The sequence below is a fragment of the Xenopus tropicalis genome, chromosome 4 (assembly GCF_000004195.4).
Source record: "Xenopus tropicalis strain Nigerian chromosome 4, UCB_Xtro_10.0, whole genome shotgun sequence".
NCBI classification, from domain to species: Eukaryota; Metazoa; Chordata; class Amphibia; order Anura; family Pipidae; genus Xenopus; species Xenopus tropicalis.
Window position 1 is genome coordinate 32,565,824 of NC_030680.2, and position 26,734 is coordinate 32,592,557.

Here is a 26,734-nt window from a genome sequence, read left to right on the forward strand (position 1 = left end):
ATTTAGTGCATCCCTACTTACAAGTCACTTACTATTATGTCACAATTGCGTACCTCATGCCAAACGGCAAGTCACATATACTACTAAAATGAATTTATAAGATCATTCTGACAATAATTTCTTTCTGTTTTTTCAGTCAGTTGGCAGGTCCAGTGGCTCCTGCATCCTGGATTGGCTCCCTTGACTGTCCCTACAGGTTAGGACCTGGCTTTATACCCGGTGCCTTTAGCAACAGGTATGTGTGTATGGTTTTGTTTTGTACCAATAATGCATAATGAAGAGATTTAATTATCCATATTAATATCTGTATATTATACCATTTGGCCCATCAAAAGATTTTAAAATTTCATCTGCTAATGTACCATGTTATCCGGTGCATTGAGTATCATTAGATGCAGAGACAAAGGAGCCCAAGCTTCTCTTCACTTCCTTCCGATTATTTGGCCTGAATGAGCAGATCAATAGAAAGTCAGCCATATCATGCAGTGGCGTAACTACATATACAGCACATCCAGCAGTCGTGGGGGGCACGGACCCCAGGGTTTGCTGTACCTTAGCCCCCCCCCCGGCCCCTCTCCTGCCATAAATATAGAGGTGTGGCGTGTTCGGGACAGGAGGGAGGCCAGGGGAGGAGGGACTGGTTGCACCAGGCCTGCTCAAAAGATTTTTTTGCAGGGTGGCTGGCGTGACCATGTAACGTCGCTGATATTGTGTATACAGTATGTCTGTCTGCCATTCAGCCGAGGGGATGGGTGGTTGGATACCTTGTTAGATCCTAAGCTATTTTGAACAAGGACCTTATTACCTCTTGTATTGGTCATTTGTTGTTTTGTATGTCTTCTTGTATGATTAATATTAATGTATACACCCATTTATTGCTGCAAAATATGTTGGCTTTTTTTTTACAAATAAATGCGTGTTAATAATACCTAATAAAATATCCCTGTGAACACCCAACTTTATTGAGATGATTGTCAAGAAAGCCATTGTAGCCACTTTCTATAATTGTCTACCTGTTGTTAAGCTACAAACCACAGAATTTCAGCTTTCCCTTATAAAGGGGACTTATAGCGAGTTTAAAAATCACCTTTATCGGATAGCCAATAATTAACAATATGTGATTTCAGATTGGGCTAGAATGAAAATTATGTTTTTGTTGGAGTTCCCTATAGATTCTCTCTGGTCTGTGTTCTAACATCCTTCATTTCTTTCGGGGGGAGCGGAAACAGTGTCGGGTCTGGGCTGTTGGGGTCCACTAGGGCCGGGGCCCACCAGGACAGATTTGTGCTTAAATTATAGGGAAAAGCAGCACTATGGATTAAAAAATAGCAATATGCTTCCAAAATGGTACTTTTCACACTTCTCGTGTTTGTCGGTTGGTTGTAGCAAAAGCCATCTTAATAACAGTCGTACATAAAACATAAATCATAAAACAGAAAGGGACAGACAAACACAGCTGTCAGCTGTGCTTCTATTTACATATTTTATTTTATATCAGAATCTGCAGCATCAGACCAGTCAACCCCCACCCTCCTATTTTTTTTATTTGGAGTTACACAAATCTTGTCTCCCTACCCTCATTTGCCTGATTTTCTGGGTCCCCTCCGGCAAAAATCAGGTGTGCGCATGTGCAGAAGCATTAATTGGCAACAGGATAGTAATGTACGTATGTACGACGGACAATTTATGGCTTCACCGACTCGTTGCACATGTGCAATGACGTCACTTCTGGTGTGTGGACATTTTTGGCAGGCCACTGCGCACACTGCATTTCCCCTGGCGAGGGCACCTTCAAAGTTGACAGCTCTGCAGCAAGTGAATTTCATGTATTGTATGATCAAAGGGATGAAGACTCATATGAATTAGCACTTTCAAGGACCAGTTGTACTAAATGAACTTTTGGCTGTGCCTTTTAATAAATATTAGTGTGCCTCTGTTTGCAGTGATGTTCAGGTGAATGTGTATAACTCTGAAGAAATTAAGTCTTCAGCGAATGTGATGGGAATTATCAGAGGGAGCGTAGAACCAGGTGAGAAAATCAACACTTCTACAATAATGTGTGTATTTTACATTTAGATTATTGATATAAGCACAGGATATTAAACTCCCGTACTGGGGAAAACAAAAGTAATGTGCCCTGATTAAAGGAGAAGGAAATGTAAAAACTAAGTAAGCTTTATCAGAAAGGTCTATGTAAATACAGCCATAAGCACTCACAGAAACGCTGCACGGAGTCCTCTATCAAAAGAAACACAGGATTTCTTGTCTCATTTTTTGTATATGTGTTCTTAGGGTATCTGACTTCCTCTCTTAGAAAAATCATTCAGTCCCTGGGCCAGAGTCTGCGCAGTTCTCTCCTGCTGCCCCCTCCCATAAGAATTTATAAAACTCACTCCCCCCACCCATAGGAATGTGTAATCTGAGCTATAATGGCTAAACTGCAAGCAGGAAGCTATGAAGACCAAGCTAAAATGGCAGCTGCTATCTTAAACAGAGAAAACTTCTTCTTTACTCAGGTAATGGTTTCTGCAGAATAAATATATTGTTCTAGGGGGCACTAATGTGGCGAATCTATTGGCAGTAAAATGCCAAAATGACTTTTCTTTATATATTTATATTATATATATATTTTTTTCTTCTGTGCCCTTCCAGTCATTGATTGATTGTACCATGTCAATAAACATGCAATGTGCAGGAGTTGTAGGTCACACAGGCTGCTCCATTCATGAAATTGAAGTGATCCAAGTGGCAACCTTGGAAATGTATTTGTTCATGAATGTTAAGGTGGCCATACACGTTCATATTTTAGTCTTCTTCCAACAAACGTTTGGATATCAATTGTATGTTTAAATGCAACAATCTCAAACTAACATTCAGACTGAAATTGTAGGACAAAGCCCTAAAAATAACAAATCGGGGGATGTTCTGAACATGAAATAGTTGGCAGACAACAATCTTATGAAAGTGATGTTCCGGAAATACATTGTAGGTTCCCAAGGATATTGTCACAACACATGCGCAGATTTTATCTTTATCTGACTGTAATTATCTAACCTGACTAAATGACTGATCCCCATGGTGTGAAAATTATTGGGACAATAATTCGGAGCCCATGTACGGTCCGAAAACCGCATTAAACTATGTTCACATAAAACACCTCATATGTAAAACCCAGCTTGATCGAAACCATTTTCATAAAAATATATTTTTTAGTAGTATGTGCCATTGGGGAATGCTAAACAGAAACAGTACTATGGGCCACTTAATATGATATAAACTATCTGTTATTGTCATTCTGAGTATTCATTCTGGAGGTATACTGTTCCTATAAAGGGGAATCAAAACCCCCTCCCAAAAAAAAGAAATTGTTGCTGTGGCAAATAAAACTTTACAGATCCCTAGAATAAGACTGTGGCCTAGGTCCATTTTCTCTTCAGTCTATCAAAAAATGTCACAATTCAGTTTTATGTTTTAAAATAAAATTATGTATGACGTGTATAGGGGCTGTTACTTTTAAATGCAAGACCTGGGCTGGTTTGATAACATAGATGATAAATATGATCAGTGTTGTTGCCCACAGCAACCAATCAGATTTTTACTTTTTGTTGTACTACTTTTGTTAATTGTTGAAATAGTAATTGTTTGATTGGCTGCTACAGGCAACATCACAGGAAATATTTATCACTTAGTCTTCACAGGGTCTTTTTCTGATGAAGACAATAATTAAATTAATCATATACAGGTATGGGATCCGTTATCCATAAAGCTTTGAATTATGGGGAGGCCATCTTCCAAAAAAGACCACATTTTAAATCATCAAATAAATCACATTTTGTCTCTGTAATAATAAAACAGTACTTGCAATAAAACTAGTTCTTGATCCCAACAGAGATATATTAATTCTTATTGGATCCTATATTTATTTAAAGTATGGTAATCACACTTATAGACCCCTTATCTGAAAAACTCCAGGTCCCAAGCATTCTGTATAACAGGTCCCATGCCTTAATAACTTGTGCATAATTATACTGTGCCAAATTACTGTATTGAGGCTTCACTGTTTATTTACAGACAGATATGTCATGTACGGTAATCACAGGGACAGCTGGGTGCATGGAGCCATAGATCCCAGTAGTGGAACTGCCGTGATGTTGGAAATGACCAGAATTCTTGGCACCAAAGTCAAACAAGGTACAACCCCCATTAACCAGTACAATGATGTGTCATAGTCCATATTATCAGGCACAGGTTCACTGCTAATTAACCCCATGTATTTATTGGGATGGGGGTGGGGAGTGTTAAAAAACCTTACTTTCTACTCACATTCAGAGGGGCCTTTCACTGGTCAAAACATGCATGCCACCACTCATATCCTGATAAATCTGTCTCCAAGGACTCTTGTGACATTCAAGCCCACATGTATGTAATGCACATGGCAACCCTAAATGTAGGATATGCTGAGGGCCATGTTGCCTACAGGCTAAAGCAATCTATATGAAATGCTGCGTGTACTGACCTACTTACAGAACATTATGTGGGACAAGCAGCAGAGCTCAGGTTTATATCTAATACAGACAGAAGTACATGTATTTTTCTTTTGGTTAAAAATATGCTCAAAATTCTAGATTTCTGGTGATAAATTATGTGTAATTACTATTTTCAGGCTAAAATCAGATTATCAAATTATTTGCAATAGATTAGCACTTATCCACCTTTTATAATTATCAGACACTAATTCAACTAAAGAGCCTATATACCTGTGCCTATATAGATATAATATTAAATAACTTATTTTCCTTGATTTTTTACTAAATCTGCTTTGTGGGTTATCCCCTGGTTGGGGTGGGGCTTCATGTTTTTGAATAGGGTGTGTATACATGGAACTCCTTACTGCCATCAGGGTCAGACTACGCCAGCAGGGCACCCTGACCCAGGCCTACTCCCCTGCCTGCACCGCTGCATCAAAGAATAGAGTTAAGGTGATCATACGCTGTAAGATCTGCTTGTTTGGTGAGATTGCCAAGTGAGCAGATCTTCTCCTGATATAGGTTAACCCTAGGGCCAAACTATTGAATTAGCCTGATGCGGCCCCCGATTCGGAGGATCTGGGCGATTTCAGGCCAGATGTTGGTGCCCATACACAGGCAGATAAGCTGCCGAATCGGTATAAGGGTCCAATATCAGCAGCTAAAATTGGCCTGTGTATTGCACGATGTTGCGGGAAGCAGTACGCACACGTTCGAGGGAGGGGGCAGGATGCATGCATCGGAAGGGGGGCCCTGGAAATTGTCAAGGGGCCCTTCAAGTCATAACCCCTGTGGGCCATGCCCTAGTCCAACATTGAGTGCCATTCAGGCGCGAAATGCGTAAGGCTGGGTCTGCGTGGTTGGTATATATATTTTTAACTATGATAAAATAAAGATGGTTTCTTAGAGTTTTGTATGCTGAATATATTATATATCCCTATAATGGTACCCCACTTATACTGGGGCTTTTTCTGCACTTTAAGTGCCAGTTGATGAGCGCACTTATTATCCCTCAGTTTCCTCGGTTGTTAACTATGCTGGATGGTAAAACTGACACTTAATTCTAATGGTATCCAGTGGAGAATATTAGTGGTCTAAACCCTCTGTGCATCTGTTACTACAGCTATTAAATGAAAATGTCACAGAGCAGTGACATTGACACCAAAATGCCAGTCACTGCTCTGGGGCGTCAGAAGGGGCGTTTCACATTCATTTGTATTAGGAGCAGTGATGGGCATTTGGTTCACTGCTTCTTTCTGCCACATGGGAGTTGCGGACAAAAAGCTTTATTATAATTAAAATACAAGAATGTCAGCATATATAGGAAAGGCATTAACCTTATGCCATAGGGGTGAACTGATTCAATCTCTGTATGAGGTACTTGAGAACTCCTCTAATTTCCCTCTGCTTATAGCATCAGCACTCATAACTCAGCAGCACAGTACACAGATAATTGTTACAGGTGAGAGCCCTAGAACTTGGCAGCAGTATTTTCAGGCAGCAAGGAAACTTTTCCAAAGTATTCAAACCCTTTAAATGCTGTAAAATACAAATAATCCCCACTGCAAGTGTAAAACAGGGAAGCTGGAACCCAACAGAAGCATCAGGTGGCTGGCAGAGATACCTGTAATATTCTCAGACAAATAGGAAATGAGCAGTTGCTTTTGCCCTGCTTTAGGGGAAACTCATAACACACTCCACATTGTGTTATGAAATGCTTGGGGACTACAGCATTTTATGAAATATTTGGGGGTCACAGCATCATGAAATGCTTGGAGGCCAGACGGTGCAATGAAATACTAGGGTAAATAATGTGGGGAGTCTGATCTGCACCCAAACCCGTCCAAATTTCAATCCAAACCCTCCCTAGCCAAGGGTCCTGCAGGTTTTGAGTCAAAGCACACATCACTTCTGTACACTTAGATTGTAAGCTCTACGGGGCAGGGACCTCCTTCCCACTGTGTCTCATACCACATGGCACTTATATATATATATATTTACTGTATTTATTTATTATATCACTTGTCCTCCCTGTGTGTAATTTTGTATTCTGTAAGATTGTACAGCGCTGCGTACCCTTGTGGCACTTTATAAATAAAGTTAGACATACATACATACATTCAAAAATGCTGGATCAAAAGAGACAGTATTATAGTGTAAAGAATGGAGTATTTATATGATCTTGACATATTTCCCTTGTATAAATATAAGCAATAAACTGTTATTTGTGGATAGGCTATGTCTGTCTTACTTGCTTACGTCTCTTTTAGGTAAATGGCGTCCACGGAGATCGATCATTTTTGGAAGCTGGGGAGCTGAAGAATTTGGTCTCATTGGCTCAACAGAATTTGCAGAGGTATCAAAAATAGGTGAATTTGTAGCCTCAGGGCCAGGCCCTGACTGAGATTCAATATAGGCCCAAACAGCCCCCCCACAGGCCCAGTAAATAGTGACGGTCTATTGCATCTTATAGCAGCCCCTTTGGCATTTGCCAGAATTCACAGATTGCCAGTCCGGGCCTGCTCCGAGTTTGTGAAAATGGATGGTCATTAATATAAGTCTGGTTTCTGTCTTGCAGGACTATTACAGCAAGCTAAGAGACAGAACTGCAGCCTATATCAATGTGGATATTTCTGTCTTTGGTACGTAATATTGATTTAAATCCTAAAATCCTAAATGCTTGGGTCTTGGGGTTTTCTGGATAAGGGGTATTTCTATAATTTTGGGCACCATGCTGTAACGCTTCAAAGAAATATTTTCATATTAAAAGTTTTTTTAAAAAATTACTTTGTTATCAACTTAGCTTAGTTATTAATTAGTACAGGTTTCTAAGGTGGGCCTGGGCCTTACAAAATAGGCCACAATCAGCGTTTCAGAGCACATAGCAATCTTGCGCCTCTTAGTGCTCTTGCACTTGCATTACCCCTTCTGTCTTATTACATGTCAAATCAGTCAAAATGAAGAGCAGTTTGTATAGAACACTGTATGTTTTGTCTATAAATAAGTAACTTTTTTACCATGGTAGGAGCAATTAAGAAATTAAGAAACTTTTGCTTCTTTTTCCACCAGCCAATGCCACATTGAGGGCCCAGGGGACACCTCCTGTTCAAGATGTCATTTTCACAGCAGCAAAACAGGTACATTTATGGACTGAGCAAGATGTAACTTCTTTACAACCATACTAAAGGTTCTCAAAAAGCAGTTTTATGCAAAGCTGGACCAAGTAGTATGTGGCTCCCAATGTGTATTTAGTGCCCAGCATCCTGACTGCCACTCCCAACTTGCTCACACCCTTGCAAACCACCACCCCTCCAGTGTCACTCAGTTCACATTACCCAACTAATACTCCCCTAGTGCTCTCCGCTCTCTCCTGTCCCCCTTAAATCTATCTCCCTTCAATAGTACCCAAATCAATTGCCTTTTCTGCCTACCACTAGTTGCAGCCATGCTCAATGAGGTCAAATCCTTTTACGGAGTTCTACATACTACTCAGATCATTTGACCATTAAGGGTTCTGATTTATTGACATTTATCGATGGAAAATTCTATGGACATCAGCAGTGTTTGCAGGGCAGTAGTGATATACAAGCCAGCCCCACACCTGCGGGACCCTCGGGCCAGTGGGTTCAAGCTGACACTCACAACTTCCTTGGGTCACAGGCTGGTTCAGACCAAGCTCTTCCTCCTGCCCTCCCCACTGCAAACTAAATGTGCCCCACTTTGCCATTGGCTGTTTATACACGTGTCCCTTTCCTATTTACAAATAAAATATTCATATAAATAAGGCAGCGTGTGCCCATATGTTTTAGTAAGCAATATAATGTTAACTCCATTTATAATTATATTTAAAAGCCTTCAAGTTCTTGGTGACATGCATATATGTTAAAGGAAACATTAACCCAAACAAACCCAACCAATGAATGTTAAAATACCTCAGAGTGCAGACATTATTTGTTCTAGTTTTCAAGATATTGGCAGTTTTTACACTTCTAATATAATGACTTTAATGAGCCAGAGAAACATCGAATGACTTCTCTCGGGTCACTAACTTAATTTTCTTAGCAGAGCAACATTGCAAGTCTTTCCTATGCTCACAAACTTTATTTTTTCCTGACTGTGGCTGGTTCCCAATTAGCATGAATATGCCAGTTTCCTAGGTAAGATTGTACACTCCATCTTGTTTCATAGGTGCAGACACCATCCAGTTCCCCTCTCAGCGTCTATGACAACTGGATTCGTCATGCAAATCGGTTCAGTACTCTGTACCAGAAAACTGTACCTCAGTAAGAACGTGTACTGTATTTACCATGCATTAGATTGTATGTAATAGCTGCAACATTCCTTTATAATGCAGGGACATCTAGTGGACACTATGGTAAGAGATATAGTGCTAGCTAGGGTAGGAACCTGCCCTGGGTATTGTTCACTGTATTCTTTATACTGTTCTGGTCTAACATTACTGTGTCCAGTAACATAAGAATAGGAGCCTTACCTGGGTTCTTTCAATTACTGGGTAGCCATGTTCACTTCTTATTAACAAAAATAAAGGTTTATATATCACTTATTCATTCAACTGTATTTATTACACAGAAATGGGGATCTAGGGTTACTAGAATGGCCATTTAATGGGGTGCGAAAACACAATTAAACACTACATAGAGGGAAAAGATGCATTCACTAATTATTTGTGTGCTCTCTCTAACAGGCTGGGAACCCTGGGAGCTGGCAGTGATTACGCCCCTTTCCTGAACTACCTGGGCATCACCTGCATGGATATTTCTTACACATATGACAGGGTAATGGACAAATTAAAAAAATAAAAAGATATTTTTTAAACATAATTAGCAATGAAGTCAGAAGGGATTACAGAGGGGCTACTACTGGGAACAAATAACGGGGAATATATCTGAAACTTTTTCTGGATTATTATTTAGAGTGTGAATATCATGTTAAAGAGCACCTATCATATGAACTCTTGGTGTGGAGTCGGCCATTTTGGGACTTTTAAGTCCCAGCTCACTCATTTATGTGCATGGTATTAGGATAAAGAAAGCCAAATTAATTTGGGGTCCCAAAATACATGCAAAGGTCCCATTGTGACCTGATAGTTGGCCTTGAACAAAGATTGATAGTTTTGGCTATGATGAACTTTAATTCATATCCATTTTATTTTAACACAGAACAAAACATCAGCAAGAATATATCCTGCTTATCACACAGCATTTGATTGCCAGGCCTGAAAATATGTGTAAGTGTCTGGCTGTATACCATATAATGCAGACTTAGGTAGAGGCATTGTCCCTATGTAATTAAAGTTTTATTACTAAAGTTGCTTTCAAGGGAAATCAATATTTTTAGAATGAAAATGTGTAAAATAAATTAAATACACCAACTAGAATTATGTGTCACATACACAGTGGAGAATGGTCAACCTGGCACTGAAAAAGACTTTGTAGCTACTATATGCATATGGCCAAATTAGGGATACACCGAATCCAGAATTAGGTTTGGGATTCGGCCAAGATTTGACACACAGGGAACCATGACCTCTCTCTCTCTCTCTATTGTTATGCTTACTAGTGGTGTGTGGGCTGGACCAAAACTGGGTCATGCCTGGGCTCGGGCCGAGCTCTTCCTGCCACCCTTTCCACCCGCAACCTAACTGTACCCTGTATCTATTTATAGCTGTGTGACTGCCCTACCCCGCCCCCTCCATGATGTCAGAGATGGAGAGTGGGGGTATATAAATAGAAGCAGATCTACAGGCCAGGTTTGCGAGTGTGTTGGGAATTGGTAGGTTAGCACCAGATGATCACCCAGTGGGCCTCTGTCTGGGAGTATTCGCACCCCATCCTTATTTCCAGCATGTGCCTATTGAAAAGCATTTTGTACTGTCTCTATATAATTGCTGTGGGTCGCCTTGAGAGGAAACTTTGGGCGACTTCTAGAAATCGAAGAGACGCGTATACCATCCCACCGATGATTTACACTCTTTTTGGCATTACGGGGAGATTAGTCGCCCGTCTGTCACCTCCCTTAGTATTATCTATGGCAGGGTATTTTCTGACGTTTAGTAGCCGTGACAAGTATCTGCTAATAAGTAGCTCCGTATATCTTAGCCCTAAAGATGAGTCAACAAGCTGCCAATTTGGCAGCTTATTTGCCTATGTATGGCCCATGCCTGCCCAAAGCCTGCACGAAGGGACACAGATTGCCAAGAGGGAATAGTGATGCATAACTAGATTATAAACGATGCAGTACTTTTATATTTTTTTTTCTTATGTTTATAAGATAATGCTTTTATTAATTTTTTATTTTCCTGATAGTTCCCCTTAAGCATAGTAAAGGAACAACAGAGGGAGAAAATATTTAACTGTGAATTTAACATTAAAGTCAGTTCCTACATTATTGTTTTTTTGCAAATAACTAATGCATGTTTCCAAATCCCAAAAAAAACTCCAATAATCTTGCAGGGTTTACAAGTCATCAGATGGTCACCCGAACAGCTGGAAACATATTACTACGCCTCTCCGACAGCCTTATCCTGCCACTTGGTCCACTGGATTACTGGGAAACACTAGATTCCTATTACAATACTGCAGAAAGTAACTTTGGAAACACCCTCTCTTCGAAAGATATCTCTTTAGGTAAGGAGTCTGCTGGAATTGCTTATATTCCCATGTTTTCTAACCAGCACAAATTGAAAAAATGTTAACAAAATACATATGGCGAACAGGGATGAGATTATTTTTATCTAGAATGCTTGGGACTTCAATAAGGGATACTCTAATGTGGAGCACCATAGGAAAACTTCATTCTGGTAAACAATGTTATTTTTGCAAGAAAATGCCCCTCACAAGCACAACATTGCCTGCACTGGGAGGCTCGTTATGAGCATGCTTGTGATGTAGGAACGTTCAAAGTGTCACAAATAATGAGGGGCACTCACTTATTATGGGCATGCATGTGCTCCCAATGTAGACGGCTTGGCTCATGAAGGTAATTTTCTTGCAAAATGTTCTTGTCTTTCTGAGCTTTCTAGGTAATGGGTTTTTGGATTTATGCTTAGTTACCATCAAGTATAGAGAAATTCAAGTTACATTTATATAAATAGGACTATGTTGGTAATGGCATTTCAGCATTTTGAAAGTTTCTGGATAATGGGTTTCTGCATCATAGACACTTAACTAGAACATCACTTTTAAGCTAAGGCTTCAGGGATATTACATTTCCTATTTCCTTGGTTTTTAGCACCATTAAAGGCAGCCATAGAACGATACAAAAAGGCTTCTGAGGCTTTACATAAGACAATTAATGAACTGAAACATGATAATGAAAGGTAAGTGACATTTAAAGTGAAATCCAGAGTTCAAACTTCTAGATAAGAAACATTATTTACCCACCTTAGTTGGTCTTGTCCAGCTGGCATACAATTTCTATGGCTTCCATCCCACCCAGAGAAAGTTTTATAAGACCTCCCCAGATTACTAATTATTCTAGTAAAAACCTTTCCTTGCTAATTTCAGTTTCAAAAAAACTCCTTTAGCTGTGTTAAAACCTATGGAGCCCTAACTGGCAGATTTTAAGGTATCTTCACCTGCTAGAAATGTCGTATTTTATATACTGAACTTACTGCACCAGGCTAAACATTCATGGGGAGCTACTGGGGCATCTTTGGGGACACAGATCTTCCCTGCTAAAGGGCTGGTACAGAGCCCCAAAACATAATCTATAGCATTTCTATAGTGATGCTGTATGTCTTTCCACTAGGGTTGCCACCTCACCCCTTTAAAACATCCAGTGTGCACAGCGTGTGGGCACATGGTGATTCCAAGCATTTAGCTGCTTGCAGGGTACACAGATGTGAAATTCTCCTCCATTCACACAAATAGTACCTCTACAGCACTGACCCCCAACATCTAGATAATAAATGCAATGTAAGGCTACAATTATATTGTTATTGTTACTTTTTATTACTCCTCTTTTTATTCCTTTTTATTCCTTTGAATATTTCATTGTCTCATTCAAATCTATACCTTGTTGCTAGGGTAACTTGATAGCTTCTGAAAATCGGAAGGGGAGAGAAATAATACAAATGAAAAACAATTGCAAATTATCTAATTAATTTTAACATTTTAAAGGTGAACCAACTCTTTAACTAAATTGAGAGGCAATTTGGCATATCCTGCGCCCAATAACAGGAATTTGCAAAGTGTCCAAAAGTTCTAAATAACCCCATGTGCTAGTGCCTGTGCTCCTAATTATTGCATATTACCTTGATACCAATGTTTGGAGGCTTTGAAGCAATGCCGTGTTCCAAGGATTTCAGCAAATTCTGTTCATTTCCACTGCATGATCCACCTAGTGACACAAAGCAGAATCATCATAAATACTGTTGTTTATAAGTTCTTGTTTGATTAAAATATAATAAAATTAATGTAAATAACCAATAAAAATGCACAGAGATTACAAATTCGACATTAAAAGTTTCTAACTTAAGCTGTCTGTCTCTCCATAGGCCACTGAGAGTGAGAATGATCAATGACCAAATAATGCTTCTAGAACGCGCCTTTATTAATCATTATGCCTTTCCAGAAAAACGATATTACAGGTAAGAGCAAAGAGTGCAGATAAATAATGCCTAAATACTGAGTCATCAGGGCTCATCCCTAAACATCCAAATCCAATTGAAAGAACAAGGACTACTAATAATCTGCACTGGAGAGAACATCTAACTGGTACAATTTAAGGCTAATGCCCCACAGGGAGATTAGTCGCCCTCGATAAATCTCTGCTACCATGGGCGACTAATCCCCCTGTAATGCCTTTCAACTGGCAACAAAATAAATCATTAGTGGAAATGATAGCAGGTGCAAGTAGAGCAACAAAAATAGTTATTACATATTGTAATTCTAATGAGATATTCTCTACTCTTTCTCTGTGTCAGTCATGTATTATGGGCCTCTCGGAGTTCCAGTGTGGTCACATTTCCTGGCCTTGCAGACGCCTATGAAAAGGCATCGGCCTCCAACCTGAATGAAGACTGGGATCTTGTGCACCACCACCTTACCATCGCTGTCTATGCAGTGACAAATGCCGCATCGACCCTTGAGACAGCTGCCTCCATTTAAATATAGCCATGCCAGAGAAATTATGTATATATTACCTTGACCTGTAGTACCTTATGGCTCCATGAATTTCATTTTGTAAATTATTGTTATGAAGCACTTACTGTGTATAGTTTGTGACTGTGCAGTGAGTGCTGAGCATCACATCAGCCAACAAGTCACAGCCATACATTCAGTTTGTTAACTATTAGTAAAAAGAGGTTACCTTCCACCGGGTGCTCTGTGGCAGAATTACAAAGGGAAATTCCTACCAGGCCTGGACTGGCAATTTGTGAATTCTAGCTGAGGGGTGACGGTAAGATGCCATAGATAGTCACTATCTGTTGGGTTGCTGAAGTACTATTTGGGTCTCCGTGTACTTGAAATGCCAGGGCCTATTTAGAATCCCAGTCTGGACCTGATCCCTACCACTAACAGAGATAGACGGTACATCACGCACACAGCGCTTAAGGTGGCTACTCCCAAGAAATAAGATATAATAGGCTCATCAAATAGTTCCAAAAAGTTCTGTTTATTCTTATGCAATGGAGCACAGTCCACTACAGGGGAACTTTTTGTGTCTTTACAAACTATTGGGAGAGACAATTTGATACATTATGCTACTGCCTAACCTGTAAAGAAAAATAAAAGGACTGGTTGGAAGTGGCTGCCTTTTGTAAGTAAACAAAAAACAGCAGTACAACATCTTGTTTAACTTGAGTGCATTGAATAGGGGTTGGTCCAAACATACATTTTGCCTATTGTCTTTATAATGAAAAATCTAAGGTTTTTCTTATTTATTGAGATAAACAGGGTAAATAGGGAAACTCAAGTTACTCCATGTTTGGTCCTTGCAAGGTTCTGATTTGCACCTGAAAGAATGTGTTATAGGTAGGCTACAAACTCTTATTGCCAATAGTTGCATTAAATTGTGGATATGGGGATGGACAGATCTTCATAAGCACCACCAGTTCAGACCAATAAACTAAACAGGGCAAACAGGGAAATTCTAGCTACTCCATGATTGGTCCTTGCCTGGCCTGTTTAGGTTTAAACAAAACTGTGTTATACAAGACTGGCCCTGCCTATACAGCTCAAAGTGTCCTTCAAGTGGAGTACGTGTCTTGTAGAGATTATAACTTTTTGGGTACATTATTTGCATCTTTTTATGAATGTTTACTACTAAGTTAAGTTTTAATTTTATTCCCTTGTCTAAAGATGTTTGGGAAGGTGCATGTTTTTCTATGGGACTCTTTTTGTGACCACATCTCTTTTTGTGGTTGGAGGGACTACCTATTTGTTGAATCCAACCCCTATTTAAACACCAACTTAAGTTCCTATATAATATATAAAAAATTATGAGTGTGGAATACTCTTCTTTATAAACTGTAAAACCATATTTTAATGGTTTAATGCTTGTTGATCATGTATAATTAGACCAAAAGAATATTTACTAATGTTAATTGTATTAATTCAATAAATATATCACATATTTGTTATTTCCTTTTCTTGCCCTACCTTAGTTATCATTTATAATATATTATCAGCAATAGGAACCCAGTTTATAAAACCTCATCTCTAACAATCAAAATGGGCCCTCTATACACTTAATATTAGGTAAATAAATGACAATGTTATTCTGTGCAACAATGTTATCATACTAATGGTACTGTATAACGTATAAGCATGATATTAAACGTGTGCTGCTGTCATATTGTATTGATTTGTGTCAGAATATAGTGACGTGTGCCACTTGAATTAACATACAGCATAGCTGGATAAATGTGAGTACAGATATGGGACCCCTTATCCCGAAACCCATTATCCACAAAGTTCCGAATTACGGAAAGCCCATCTCACATAGACTCCATTTTAATCAAATAATTTAAAATTTTTAAAAATAGTTTCCTTTTTCTCTGTACAGGTATAGGACCCATTATCCAGAATGCTCGGGACCAAGGGTATTCCGGATAAGGGGTCTTTCCATAATTTGGATCTCCATACCTTAAGTCTACTAAAAAATTCATAAAACATTAATTAAACCCAATAGGATTGTTTTGCATCCAATAAGGGTTATTTATATCTTAGTTGGGATCAATTACAAGGTTCTGTTTTATTTCTACATAAAAAAAGGAAATCAGTTTTAAAATTCTGAATTATTTGCTTATAATGGAGTCTATGGGAGACGGGCTTTCCGTAATTCGGAGCTTTCTGGATAACGGGTTTCCGGATAAGGGGTCCGATACCTGTAATAATAAAACAGTACCTTGTACTTGGTCCCAACTAAGGTATAATTAATCCTAATTAGAGTCAAAACAATACTATTAGGTTTAAATACTGTAGACTTAGTAGACTTAAGGTAGGAGATCCAAATTACGGAATGACCACTTAACTGGGAAACTCCAGACCCCAAGAAATCTGGATAATGGGTCCCATACCTGTATATGTTAATATGACTGATTTCACTAGATAAGAATTCTACAATCTAAATTATAGGTAGTTCAAGAGAAAATATACGACTGAACATACAAGTAAAGAAGAGCACAATGTGCTCACCCCATTAACGCCAGGCAAAATATGTAGCTTTTCCCATCAGTGTGGGGGACTGTAGCAAACTAGCACTATAAACAGTGATTTTATCTTTTCTTGCCGAATGCCACCAGTAGACAAAATGTCTATACAGCCCATGTCTGTAGTTCCTGATAAATGGCATCAACCTGTTACTGTGCACAAGCGATGAAAACGTTCAAGTGTCCATTTTTGGGTAGAAGTTACGATGTGTGCAGTAAGCTTTATCAGAAAGGTCTATATAAATACAGCTATAAGCACTCACAGAAACGCTGCATTGACTCCTCTATCAAAAGAAACACAGGATTTCTTGTCTCTTTTTTTGTAAATATGATGTTCCAGTGTCTGACTTCCTCTTTCAGAAACATCCTTAATTCCTGTGGCCAGAGCCTGCGCAGTTCTCTTCTCTCTCCCCTCTCCTGCTCCCCCTCCCACCAGAATACTAAGAATTCCCTCCCCCCTCCCATAAGAATGTGTGATCTAAGCTATAACGGCTAGACTGCAGACAGGAAGCTACCTAAAATGGCAGCTGCTATCTTAAGCAAACAGAGAAAGCTTCTAAAGCTGTTTACTCAGGTATGGTAATGGTTTCTGCAGAATAAATATATTGTTCTAGGTGGCACTAATGTGGCAAATCTATTGGCAATAAAATGCCAAAATGACTTTCATTCTCCTTTAAAGCAAGGCTCCAACCCGTCCATGTTTCAGCACCCTAGTTTCCATAAACTGTCACTAGAAAGGCAGGGAAGGCAAATAACGCAAACTAAAAACTATAAAAAAAAAAAAAAAAGTTAAAAGCTGTTTAGGATAGGATATTGCATGACATACTAAAAGTTTACTTACTTCATGATGTTGGCACTGCTATGTGTCCTGGGTCTATAGGTGCATTGCACATGTTGGCACTGTACAAATACTTGTGTTTTGCTTATTAAAGATGAGGGTGGCACTTTATTTATACTGCTCTGTAGTCTGTGGGCTTCAAACAAGTTGTCACTGCATATATTCCATAGGTCATTGGCCACAAACAGACCAGTAGAACATATAAATATGGTTACTGTAAAAGCAAACTTGGAATTCTTGTCACCATTGTATTCTTGGATAACATGGGCTAATATTCAGAAATCAGCATTGTGCTGGTCAACGTAGGCATTATATGCAACCACTAACTCAATGTATTTCAAGGTGCCCATGTTCTGATTCAATATGCCATGGCCAAGGCAAGCAAGCACACACCACAGAGTGGCCAGAACCATGGCGGCGGCCATAACAATATTTAAACTGTGTCTCCAAGAACATGTGCAACACACAGTGGTAAGCACACACTACACCGCAGCCCAACCACTACAGGACACTGCGGATCTAAGATAGGATTACACTGGTACAACATCTTGCAAATAAACAAGATACTCCAGAGAAGGGCACAATATATATAATCGATATACTGATTTAAGTACGCCCCGCCCTACTTCCATTTGATTGGCTAAAAAGTAACATGGAGGCGGGATAATAGTTGACGGAAGACACTGCGCGGATGTTAGAATGTGGGCGGTCTGACACGGGAAGGAGGCGGTATACAAGGAGGGCTTATTTGAGAGAAGAAGGACGGAGGCGGGGTAACACATGATAGGCCCGGTAATGGGAACATGCGCGTTGTGATTGGGTGGAGTCGGTACGCTTAAAGGGACCGCAGCATATATACTGAGCTGAAAGATGTCCCGGGGTAGCCGGGAGCAAACGCAGTATGAACGAAGGTATAACGTGACTGATACGCGAACAAACCCCAAAGGATTCACTGAATATAAAGTAACGGCACAGGTACGTAAATGTACAAAGCATGACTAAGTATTGTGGCGTGACAGCTGGCAGGGGGCATTGTGGGACTTGTAGTTGAAGCTGGACAGCGAGAGGGTACTGGTACTATCCGTGGGAAATGCTGCTTGGTAACAAAGTAGCCTGTACTAATAGGCACTGGTTATTCTCACTCTACATGCTGAGACTGGGCAGGCTTGGTGGCATTAGAGCTTAGGTGCTTAGCTGGGTGCCACACTGTAGTTAGGTTAGCCGTAACTAGCAATCTAAATGTGGTACCGTACAACATTCAGCATCTCTGCCCTGCCGAGGCCATGGGTTCGGTTCTGGTACCTACCCTTTCTACCAATTCTATAATTGAACCTCTGCCAGTATTTCACTGTACTGGCCAAGCCTGTGACACTTTCTAAGGCCTGACTTGTATTAAAAAGTTTTCTGATCCCCCCCCCCCCCCCCCACCTCAGGGACACCTCTAATTCAATCCAGCCACCAGGTCCCATACCCCTTATGTGCCCCGAAACCCAGTCACCTTTATGCACCCACCCTGCCCATGTCACTACCAGTCATTCTCTCTGAAAGGTGCCCAACCTAGTGTGTAGCTAATAGCTTAGTAGTGTAGCTATATCCACACAGCTGGGTGCACTTATTTTTTGCACTTGGAGCCCCCACACCCATGCTTAGTTTCCACCCCCATCCCCAGCTTCCATAAAACGTACATGTGACCAATATCTTTGCACCATGGATACTGCTCAGTTGGTCAGTCATGCAGTTTTCATGTTGCAAACTACCAGTGCTTCATGTTGGCCACTGTATGGTGCCATGACCAATGAGGAAGTGAAGAGGCCCATTACTACTATGTGTATCAGCGCCGTGATCATTGTACAGATCCATTTCCTATTTATAGTCAGGAGCAGAAGATAGAACAACAAATGCTCACAGAATACACCTGCATTCCAACTAGCCATGTTAGCAGCACATACTGATGAGGCAGTGAAGAGGAGCGAGAAATTTACAAAAATGTTGCACAAATAATATTTGTCACCTACAGTATATATTGTATGGAGATTAATGTGTGTATGTATTATATATGTGTGCACATATATCTGGGTGTGTGTCAATATTTAGGCATTTGCCTATCAAGGTGAAAGCTTGCCTGGGTGCGGTCCATGCTTGTATACGAATACCACTGTATATATGTATGTGTAAAATATAGATTCAATATCTTATAGAAATATTTTTTTTTATTTTCAGTTTATATCCAAGAAGAACCCACAGGATGTTAAAGAGGTGGGTATGAAAGCCCAGGCATATGCCTATTATAGCAACCAAGGTATATAATATAAGTATATTTTGGATGCACCGAATCAAGGATTCGGTTCAGTATTCTGAGAAGATTCTGCCTTTTTCAGCAGGATTTGGATTCGGTCGAATCAGAGTGTCTGGCCGAATCGAATCCCTAAAATCACATGACGTTTGGTTACATGAACGCGGAAGCACACGCTTCTATTTAACCCTTCTGTAGTCTAATTTTCGGCTGATCCCAAAAATAATGGCTTCGGTGCATTCCTAAATTATATTGCAGTTCCTTATTGTACAGACTGGATTTTTGGTCTCAATTTTTCAGGTTCTTGTTTGGAAACGATACAGTGACTTTAAAAAGCTTCATGGGGAGCTCTCATACACTCATCGGAATCTCTTCCAGCGCTGCCAGGAATTCCCACCATTCCCACGTGCTCAGGTGTTTGGTAGGTGAATACATGGCTTTTTTTTGTTTTTTCTTACTGCGAGTGCAGTTGGAAGGGAATATTGCGTGATATATTTGTGCACAGATTACTCAATATGGTGGTCATTATGAAAATATTATTTGGAGTACAGAAACCGTTTAGAATTTGAGTCACATTTACAGAGAAGGGACTCAAGTGTGCTGCATTTATTAGACTTAAAGGAGAAGGACCATCTTGGGACTTTAATGCCAATAGATTGTTGCAGGTGACTAATCTCCCTGCAATGCCATCCCACTGGCTAGAATGTAAATCGCCTGTGGGATGGCATACGCGTCTCTGCGAACTCCCGCAGTCACCCAAAGTTGTCTTCAGAGGAAACGGGCGACTGCAGGAGATCGCAGTGAGGCATATGCCATCCCACCGGTGCTTTACATTCTAGCTAGTGGGATGGCATTGCGACACGATTAGTCACCTGCGACAATGGAGATTTGTTGTGGCGCGACTAATCTCCCCGTGTGTCACTGCCCTTACCATACCTGAGTAAACAGCCCTAGAAGCTCTCTCTGTTTGCTTAAGATAGCAGCTGCCATTTTAGCTTGGTCTCTGTAGCTTCCTGCTGTTGGTAGCTCAAATCGCACATTCTGATGGGAGGGGGAGCATATGAGGTTGTCAGTTTCTAACTCTCAAAGCAGTATGACAAAGGCCTCCCCAACTGGTAATGTAGGGAATCATCCTTTCAGACAAAGGTTATGGATCATGCTTTGTCTTGGTTTTTACCAAAAACTATTGAAATACAGTGACATGAGTAATAGGAAATAAACTCCTTCATCTGCACAGAAAGTAACTCTAATGTAATTTTTACAATTTCTCAATGACTTAGGGCGTTTTGAAGCTCCAGTGATAGAGGAACGAAGACAAGCAGCAGAGGATATGCTGAAATTCACTGTAAACATCCCGGCTTTGTACAATAGCCCACAGCTAAAGGATTTCTTTAGGGTAAGTTTTACTGTCATTGTGTCCGTGTAAAGGTTATGATGCTTCTGTTCATTGTAAGAATTTTTTGTATGCAATAATCCTACTGAGAATGTCACTAAAAATATTGCTTCCTAGGCCTTGTTTGTGTGTTTCTATATCACCTTTGCTCCTAGCTGTATGCCTTTTTATGCAGGAAGGAGAAGTTTCCCAGCAAGCTGAAGGCCAAGATTCATTTGATGCACTTGTGTTGCCTACACCTCTTACCCCTGAGCCAGTACGATGTTGCTCTCCTGAAGATCTAGAAGAGGCCACAGATTGTTCTGCAACAGTGGTGCCCACTGAAGTCACAAAGCCTGTTGAGGACCCTGTTATTGATGGTAAGGTCTTAATGTAGAATGGAGGTGTAATAGCAGAGTTAAAATGCTATGTCTTGGGCTGCCTCCTCTACTATTTATAATCTTAACATGCCCTAGATACTTTGATATGAAGCTACTGTAGCCCGGCTATACAGTGACTTTCAGTTAAAGTACACCAAAAAATGAAAACGATTTAAAGTTGTTTAAAAATAATATACTGTTGGCTGTCACTGATAAAACGGATCTGTTTGCGACAGAACCGCTACTATAGTTTATATGATAATAATAATAACTGCCAATGCAGGCAAATGAAATAGGGCTAAATGGAACAGGATAAATAGCAGATAGCTTTGTAACCTGTGACTTTTCTCCTTTATTTCCAGCTTGAATCGCTGCCCCCATGGCTACACAGCAGCTTGTTTACACAAACTATAGTAGTTTTTTTCTGAAGGAAACACACCACCTGTACAATTGCAACAGTACATTGTATTTTGATTACTTTAAAGGATAAGTAAACCTTTTAAATAAGTGAATGTAAACTTGATGAGAGTGCTATTCTAAACATGTTTGCAATTGACATTATTTGTTTTTTTAATTTCAAGATATTAAGGGATATATGTACTGTTAATATGATTGAATGTTGTTACAACATCTCCACCTGCTGGTCAGTTTCTGACTTTGAAATAGTCAAGAAAGTGTTTCGAAGAAAGAGGGTTGATCTGATGTTCTTTTAGTTAGGAAAAACATTAGAAACCTCATAAGACTTTTCTTACAACTTTCCTAACTAGAAGAACATAATACCAACCCTTCTTTCTCCTGACTACTTCCTCAAATATGTCATGGTGGGAAACAACCAGCAGGTGGTGCTGTTGTGACAAAATTAATTTGTATTAATTACATTACATTAACATTTATTTATAAAGCGCCAACATATTCCGCAGCGCCGTACAATAAGTGGGTTTCATACATTGGACATACAGAGTAACATATAAAGCAATCAATAACCGATACAAAAGGTCATCAATTTACATTCACTTGTTTTAATTGTTTACTTATCCTTTAACAGCAGTTTCATTTTTGTTCCTTTAATTTCAGCTGAAGGCTAGGCTTGCAACTGTTACAAACCTATTAAAACACTAAATGGGATTTCCAGCCCTAAACCCTCACACCCCACATGCCAGCAGCCTTTCCTGGATCTCCAGAGCTTGTACCACTAATTTTAGAAGCAGCAAGGAAGCTGCACTGGGGACTGGTCGGCAGAACACTGTTTGAATCTCCCATTCAGTCCTTGGAACTAGTGGTTGGAAGGGAGTGGGTTCTCTGAGTATAGGGATGGGAGGCCGCCCCAATATCTCACCACCATAGGTCTTGTCCTATGTAGCCTTGCACTGTAGGTCCAGTGAATGTATTGTATAATGTTTGTGATCAGATGGAAAGTTCACATTGAAGTGACCGTGCTATATGTTTACCATGCAGAGCCATCACAGATTGATTTGCTGTTTGACCTTTGTGAAGAGCATGAAGACGATATTGTGGCCCAGGATCGGATCACTTGTACACGGCAGCAGTCACTCACTCACAATGACCTGGCTCTGTTTGACCCCTGTTTTGCTGAAGGTAAAAATATATTTTAGCTGTAAACTGAATTACTTGTGTGTGTGTGTATATATGTATATATGTATATATATATATATATATATATATATATATATATATATATATATATATAACATGAACACACAGGAAAAATATTGTCATTATTCAAGGTCCCCCTTCTGTGGAATCACATTTGAATCTGCTGTCCCTGGGAGATGAGCAAATCGTTGAGACTGCTGCCCTTTTTACTAACGAAGAGCAAGGTGCTTATATATCACAAGCCACTGAGGATGTCCAAAGAGCAATGGAGAAAGAGGCCGCTGGAGACTACCCAGAAGCCTTTAGGCTGTACCGTAGTGCTGTGGACACTTTACTAAAAGGTGTTAAAGGTGAGTGAGTAACACGTGAATGCAGAAACGTGTGTTTTTACTATTCTCATATATATATATATATATATATATATATATATATAATTCTACAGTCTCAAACCTAAGCATCTGTGATTGGCTGCAAATTTAAACATAAAAGGGGCAGTTTAAGTAGCTGCATCTGTATACTTGCGTTTAGTTCTACAGGACAGCAACTTTTTTTCCTGTCTGATGGCAGTGGGCTTAGGGCTCGCTTTTATACTACAGTGGAGGACTGCATGGGAGGGGCACTAAGGCCGTGACCTAAATGCCTAGCGCATACCTCCCAAATGTCCCGATTTTCGCTGGACAGTCTGAATTTGGCAGCTCAGCCCAAAGTCCCAGATTCTTACTGAAAAGTCCCTCTTTTCCCTTTGATCTCCTGCACTAAATGCTAAAAAAGATAATGTTTCTTAAAATTAATTTTAAAAAAAATAGCTTTAGGCAGAGAGCCCAGAAACTCAACTAGCTACACCTGGTTTATATACAATTGTAACTACTAAGCTAAACAGGTCTCTTGTGGGAACTGAGACTTGCAGCTCAAGGCTAATGCCAGAAGAGGCGTAGGGCGGATATTTTCGGCAAGTGGAAAAGCGCTTGCCGAAAATACCGCCCTATGCCTCCTACATGTGCCTGCACCCGAATGAATGGGATACACTCGGGTGCAGGCACATGTAGCAGAAATACGCATAAAAACGAGAGACTTTCAAACTCTCGCGTTTTTATGCGTATTTCCGCTACATGTGCCTGCACCAGAGCATATTCTATTCGTTCGTGTGCAGGCACATGTAGGAGGTGTAGGGCGGTATTTTCGGCAAGCAATTTTTTTGGTTGCAAAAATGGGCATGGTCAAAAAACTCAGCATGCTACTTGCAGCATTTCTTTTTGTCCCTCTTTCCATTTTTCAAATGTTGGGAGGTATGCTTCTCCACTCTGTTAGGGGGTGAGAATTCATAGGGGTTCAGTAGGATGGGACACTTGCCCCAATAATAAAAAGTGAATAAGGCCTTGGAACCCCCTGCCCTTGATTATAAGCATCATGATAGAATAGCTTGTATTACATATAGAATGTTTCTCTCTCCCTCGCCAGATGACCCATGCGCAGATAGGAGAAATGCTGTTACCCGCAGAACAGCGGAATATCTGTCTCATGCAGAGAACATCTTAAATGAGCACATGAGTGGGAGTGCGGAGTGATCTATTGCTGGACACAGTGAAGCTCTGGACCTTATGTGTAAATTATGTTCAGCTCAGTGTAACAAAGACTGCCATGGCTGTAAGCAAGCAAGCAAGAGAACTGCAACATCTGTGTTTATGCTAAACATGAAAACTTCTGCACTCACTCCTAATTTACCAATTAGAATAATCCAAGATATGGCTGTAGGAGAAAGAGAACAAATTAGTCTGTACATCCTTGCAGTCAACGTAGTTTAGAATAATGCGGTTTTATTCTGTTTCAGCCACTGTGTCAATTTATTTAGGCATAACACTAATGGCCCTATTATGATTGACACAGTGAAGCCTCTCTGTAACACAGTCAGAGTAACTGGCAGAGGAGCTGCTGTAAGATGCCATTGACAGTCACTATTTGTTGGGCCTGTGGGGGGTTTTTGGGCTTCTGTGTACTTGATATGCCAGGGCCTATTTTAAATCTCAGTCCAAATCTGTTAGCAGTCATTTCCTAGAATCAGAGTAGTTCTCACCAAAAAGGCCATGGCAATAAAACAACCTGTGTTTTTAGGTGATACTATTGGCACTGTTCTCTTGCTGCCTTTGAGAACCTGACATGGGCAAAATAGATAATTTGTATGGCACTGCGCTGCAAACTTCCCAAACCAAAGTACCTCAAAGCAAAGACTTACTGTTCTATTTATTCATGTACAACACCTCTACATTATACATATTTCAACTGTAAAACATGTGTACAAGTATGGGATCCCTTATCTGGAAATCCAGTATCTAGAAAGCATCAAATTACAGGATAGAACATTTTAAGTTAACTATTCTGCTTAAATCCATATTGGAGGCAAAAACAACCCTATTTGGTTTATTTAATGTTTTTAAATGATTGTTAGCAGACTTAAGGTATGGAGATCCAAATTACAGAAAGATCCCTTGCCTGAAAAGTCCTAAGCATTCTGGATAATAGATCCTATACCTGTATTTGCAAGAGTTGAGTTTCCTCTGGCTCATGCACCATTATTAGCCTTACATCAGGCAGTTTATGTTCTTGAGCAATGCTTTTTACACTACAAAATAAGTAATATATAATAATATAAGATATTAATTTAATGAATGTACTGACCATAGTAAGCTCAGAAAAAGCAATATTGGCAAAAAAAAACCCAATTGCACTGATGAATTTCCGAAATGCCTAGCTATTTACTAACAATGCTGCTTGATTGCACAAGTGGAGGTACCAGTATACTTTGATCAGTCTACTACAATTAGAGAATGAAAAATCTGATGGTTGCTATATGTATGTGCTCTGGTGCAACTTTGCACAGCAACTTTAATGACGTAGATTTATGGCTTCTTTCTGTACGGGCTGTGAGCAAACAATTTTTATAGTTTGTACTTCTGCTGGGTGTTTTTCATTTTTACCCACTTTTAACTGCACAATCCCAGCCGTCTGATATTGCCCAAAAATGATATCACAGCATGCCCCAAAGTGGTGGGGCAAGGGCATGGTGTTTGGGCAGGTAGGGTGCCAAGCAAGTAGAATTGCCTTGGTACTGATACTACTTATCACTGGTGCCAGGGCAGTGGCCTTAAGAGCAATACACACAAAGTAGTTTGTCAGAATTTAGGTGCTGTAAATCTTCTTGAGAGATCAACAGGGAGTAAAGACATGGACTTGTTGCATATTCTGTGCTGGTTAATGCAACTGATCTGGTTTCCGTGGCTGTCTGGCCGCAGTCTTTTTTTTTATTGCATCAGATAACCGTGTTTGTGTTTTACTCCATTACAAAACCCAGTAGGTGTGGGTGGTTTATGGGAAAAGGTCAGAACAACCTCCTTTGTCTTGCTCCTAGCCTGTACAGAGAGAGACTTAACAACTATGTCAGTATAGATATTTCTTTGTATTAAACATTCTGTTGAAAACTATGGAACAAAATGTAGCTATGGTTCCCTAACTTTCCCTAAGACAAAATAAAGTCAGGGTGATTTAGTAAAAATATGCTTCATGGTGAAGACACAAAGCTACTTGTTGTGGCTACTAACATAGACAATGCTGATCATTTACTGATAACAGTCTCTTCATGTGATTTAGCAGAGACAATTCTCAGTATTGTCTATGGCAGGGTAATTTTTTGCGCTTAGTAGCTGTGAAAAATTAGCTGTTACTAGTAGCTCTGTGTGTCTTCACCCTCAAAGAGCATGAAGGCTAACCAGCCTTTCTGTTCTTGCAAATGTATTTGCCCCAAGGTGTTGGCCTGGGTGAAGTGATTTTGGTGGGGAAACGTGCAAATATGCATTTTGACTCTAAAATCAGCTCTGTTTACCCGCTTTTGGGTTACAGCAGTGGTCCAGCTGATTGGAGCGTAGGTCTGCATATATCCACAGGCCAAGAATCAGTACCGTGTGGCTCAGGCCCTAAAGCTAGTTTCTAAATGGCTGCTCTGCATTACTGCTCTGGATTAAAAGGTTTACGTTTCAGTCACC

General features: G+C 40.0%; 2 protein-coding genes across 2 annotated transcripts in view; both read left to right on the forward strand.

Annotated features, from left to right (window-relative positions):
• The window catches only part of naaladl1 (N-acetylated alpha-linked acidic dipeptidase-like 1), a 30,223-nt gene extending 14,871 nt beyond the window's left edge, over positions 1-15,352 (forward strand). The window contains 13 exon segments of the mRNA XM_012962364.3: positions 137-235; positions 1,944-2,029; positions 4,072-4,191; positions 6,797-6,882; positions 7,105-7,168; positions 7,596-7,663; positions 8,715-8,809; positions 9,232-9,322; positions 9,707-9,812; positions 11,000-11,173; positions 11,778-11,865; positions 13,045-13,137; positions 13,474-15,352. Of these exon segments, the coding sequence (XP_012817818.1) occupies positions 137-235; positions 1,944-2,029; positions 4,072-4,191; positions 6,797-6,882; positions 7,105-7,168; positions 7,596-7,663; positions 8,715-8,809; positions 9,232-9,322; positions 9,707-9,812; positions 11,000-11,173; positions 11,778-11,865; positions 13,045-13,137; positions 13,474-13,657 (1,354 nt within the window). The 3' untranslated portion in view covers positions 13,658-15,352.
• Positions 15,353-17,899: 2,547 nt separating this feature from the next.
• Positions 17,900-24,815, forward strand: snx15 (sorting nexin 15; the record flags this gene model as incomplete). Its single annotated transcript, NM_001100197.1, is given in 8 exon segments — positions 17,900-18,016; positions 19,262-19,297; positions 19,635-19,755; positions 20,615-20,730; positions 20,903-21,086; positions 22,542-22,682; positions 22,832-23,050; positions 24,159-24,815. Coding segments are annotated over 8 exon segments (1,029 nt in total). The 3' UTR covers positions 24,266-24,815.
• Between the last annotated feature and the right edge of the window lie 1,919 nt (positions 24,816-26,734).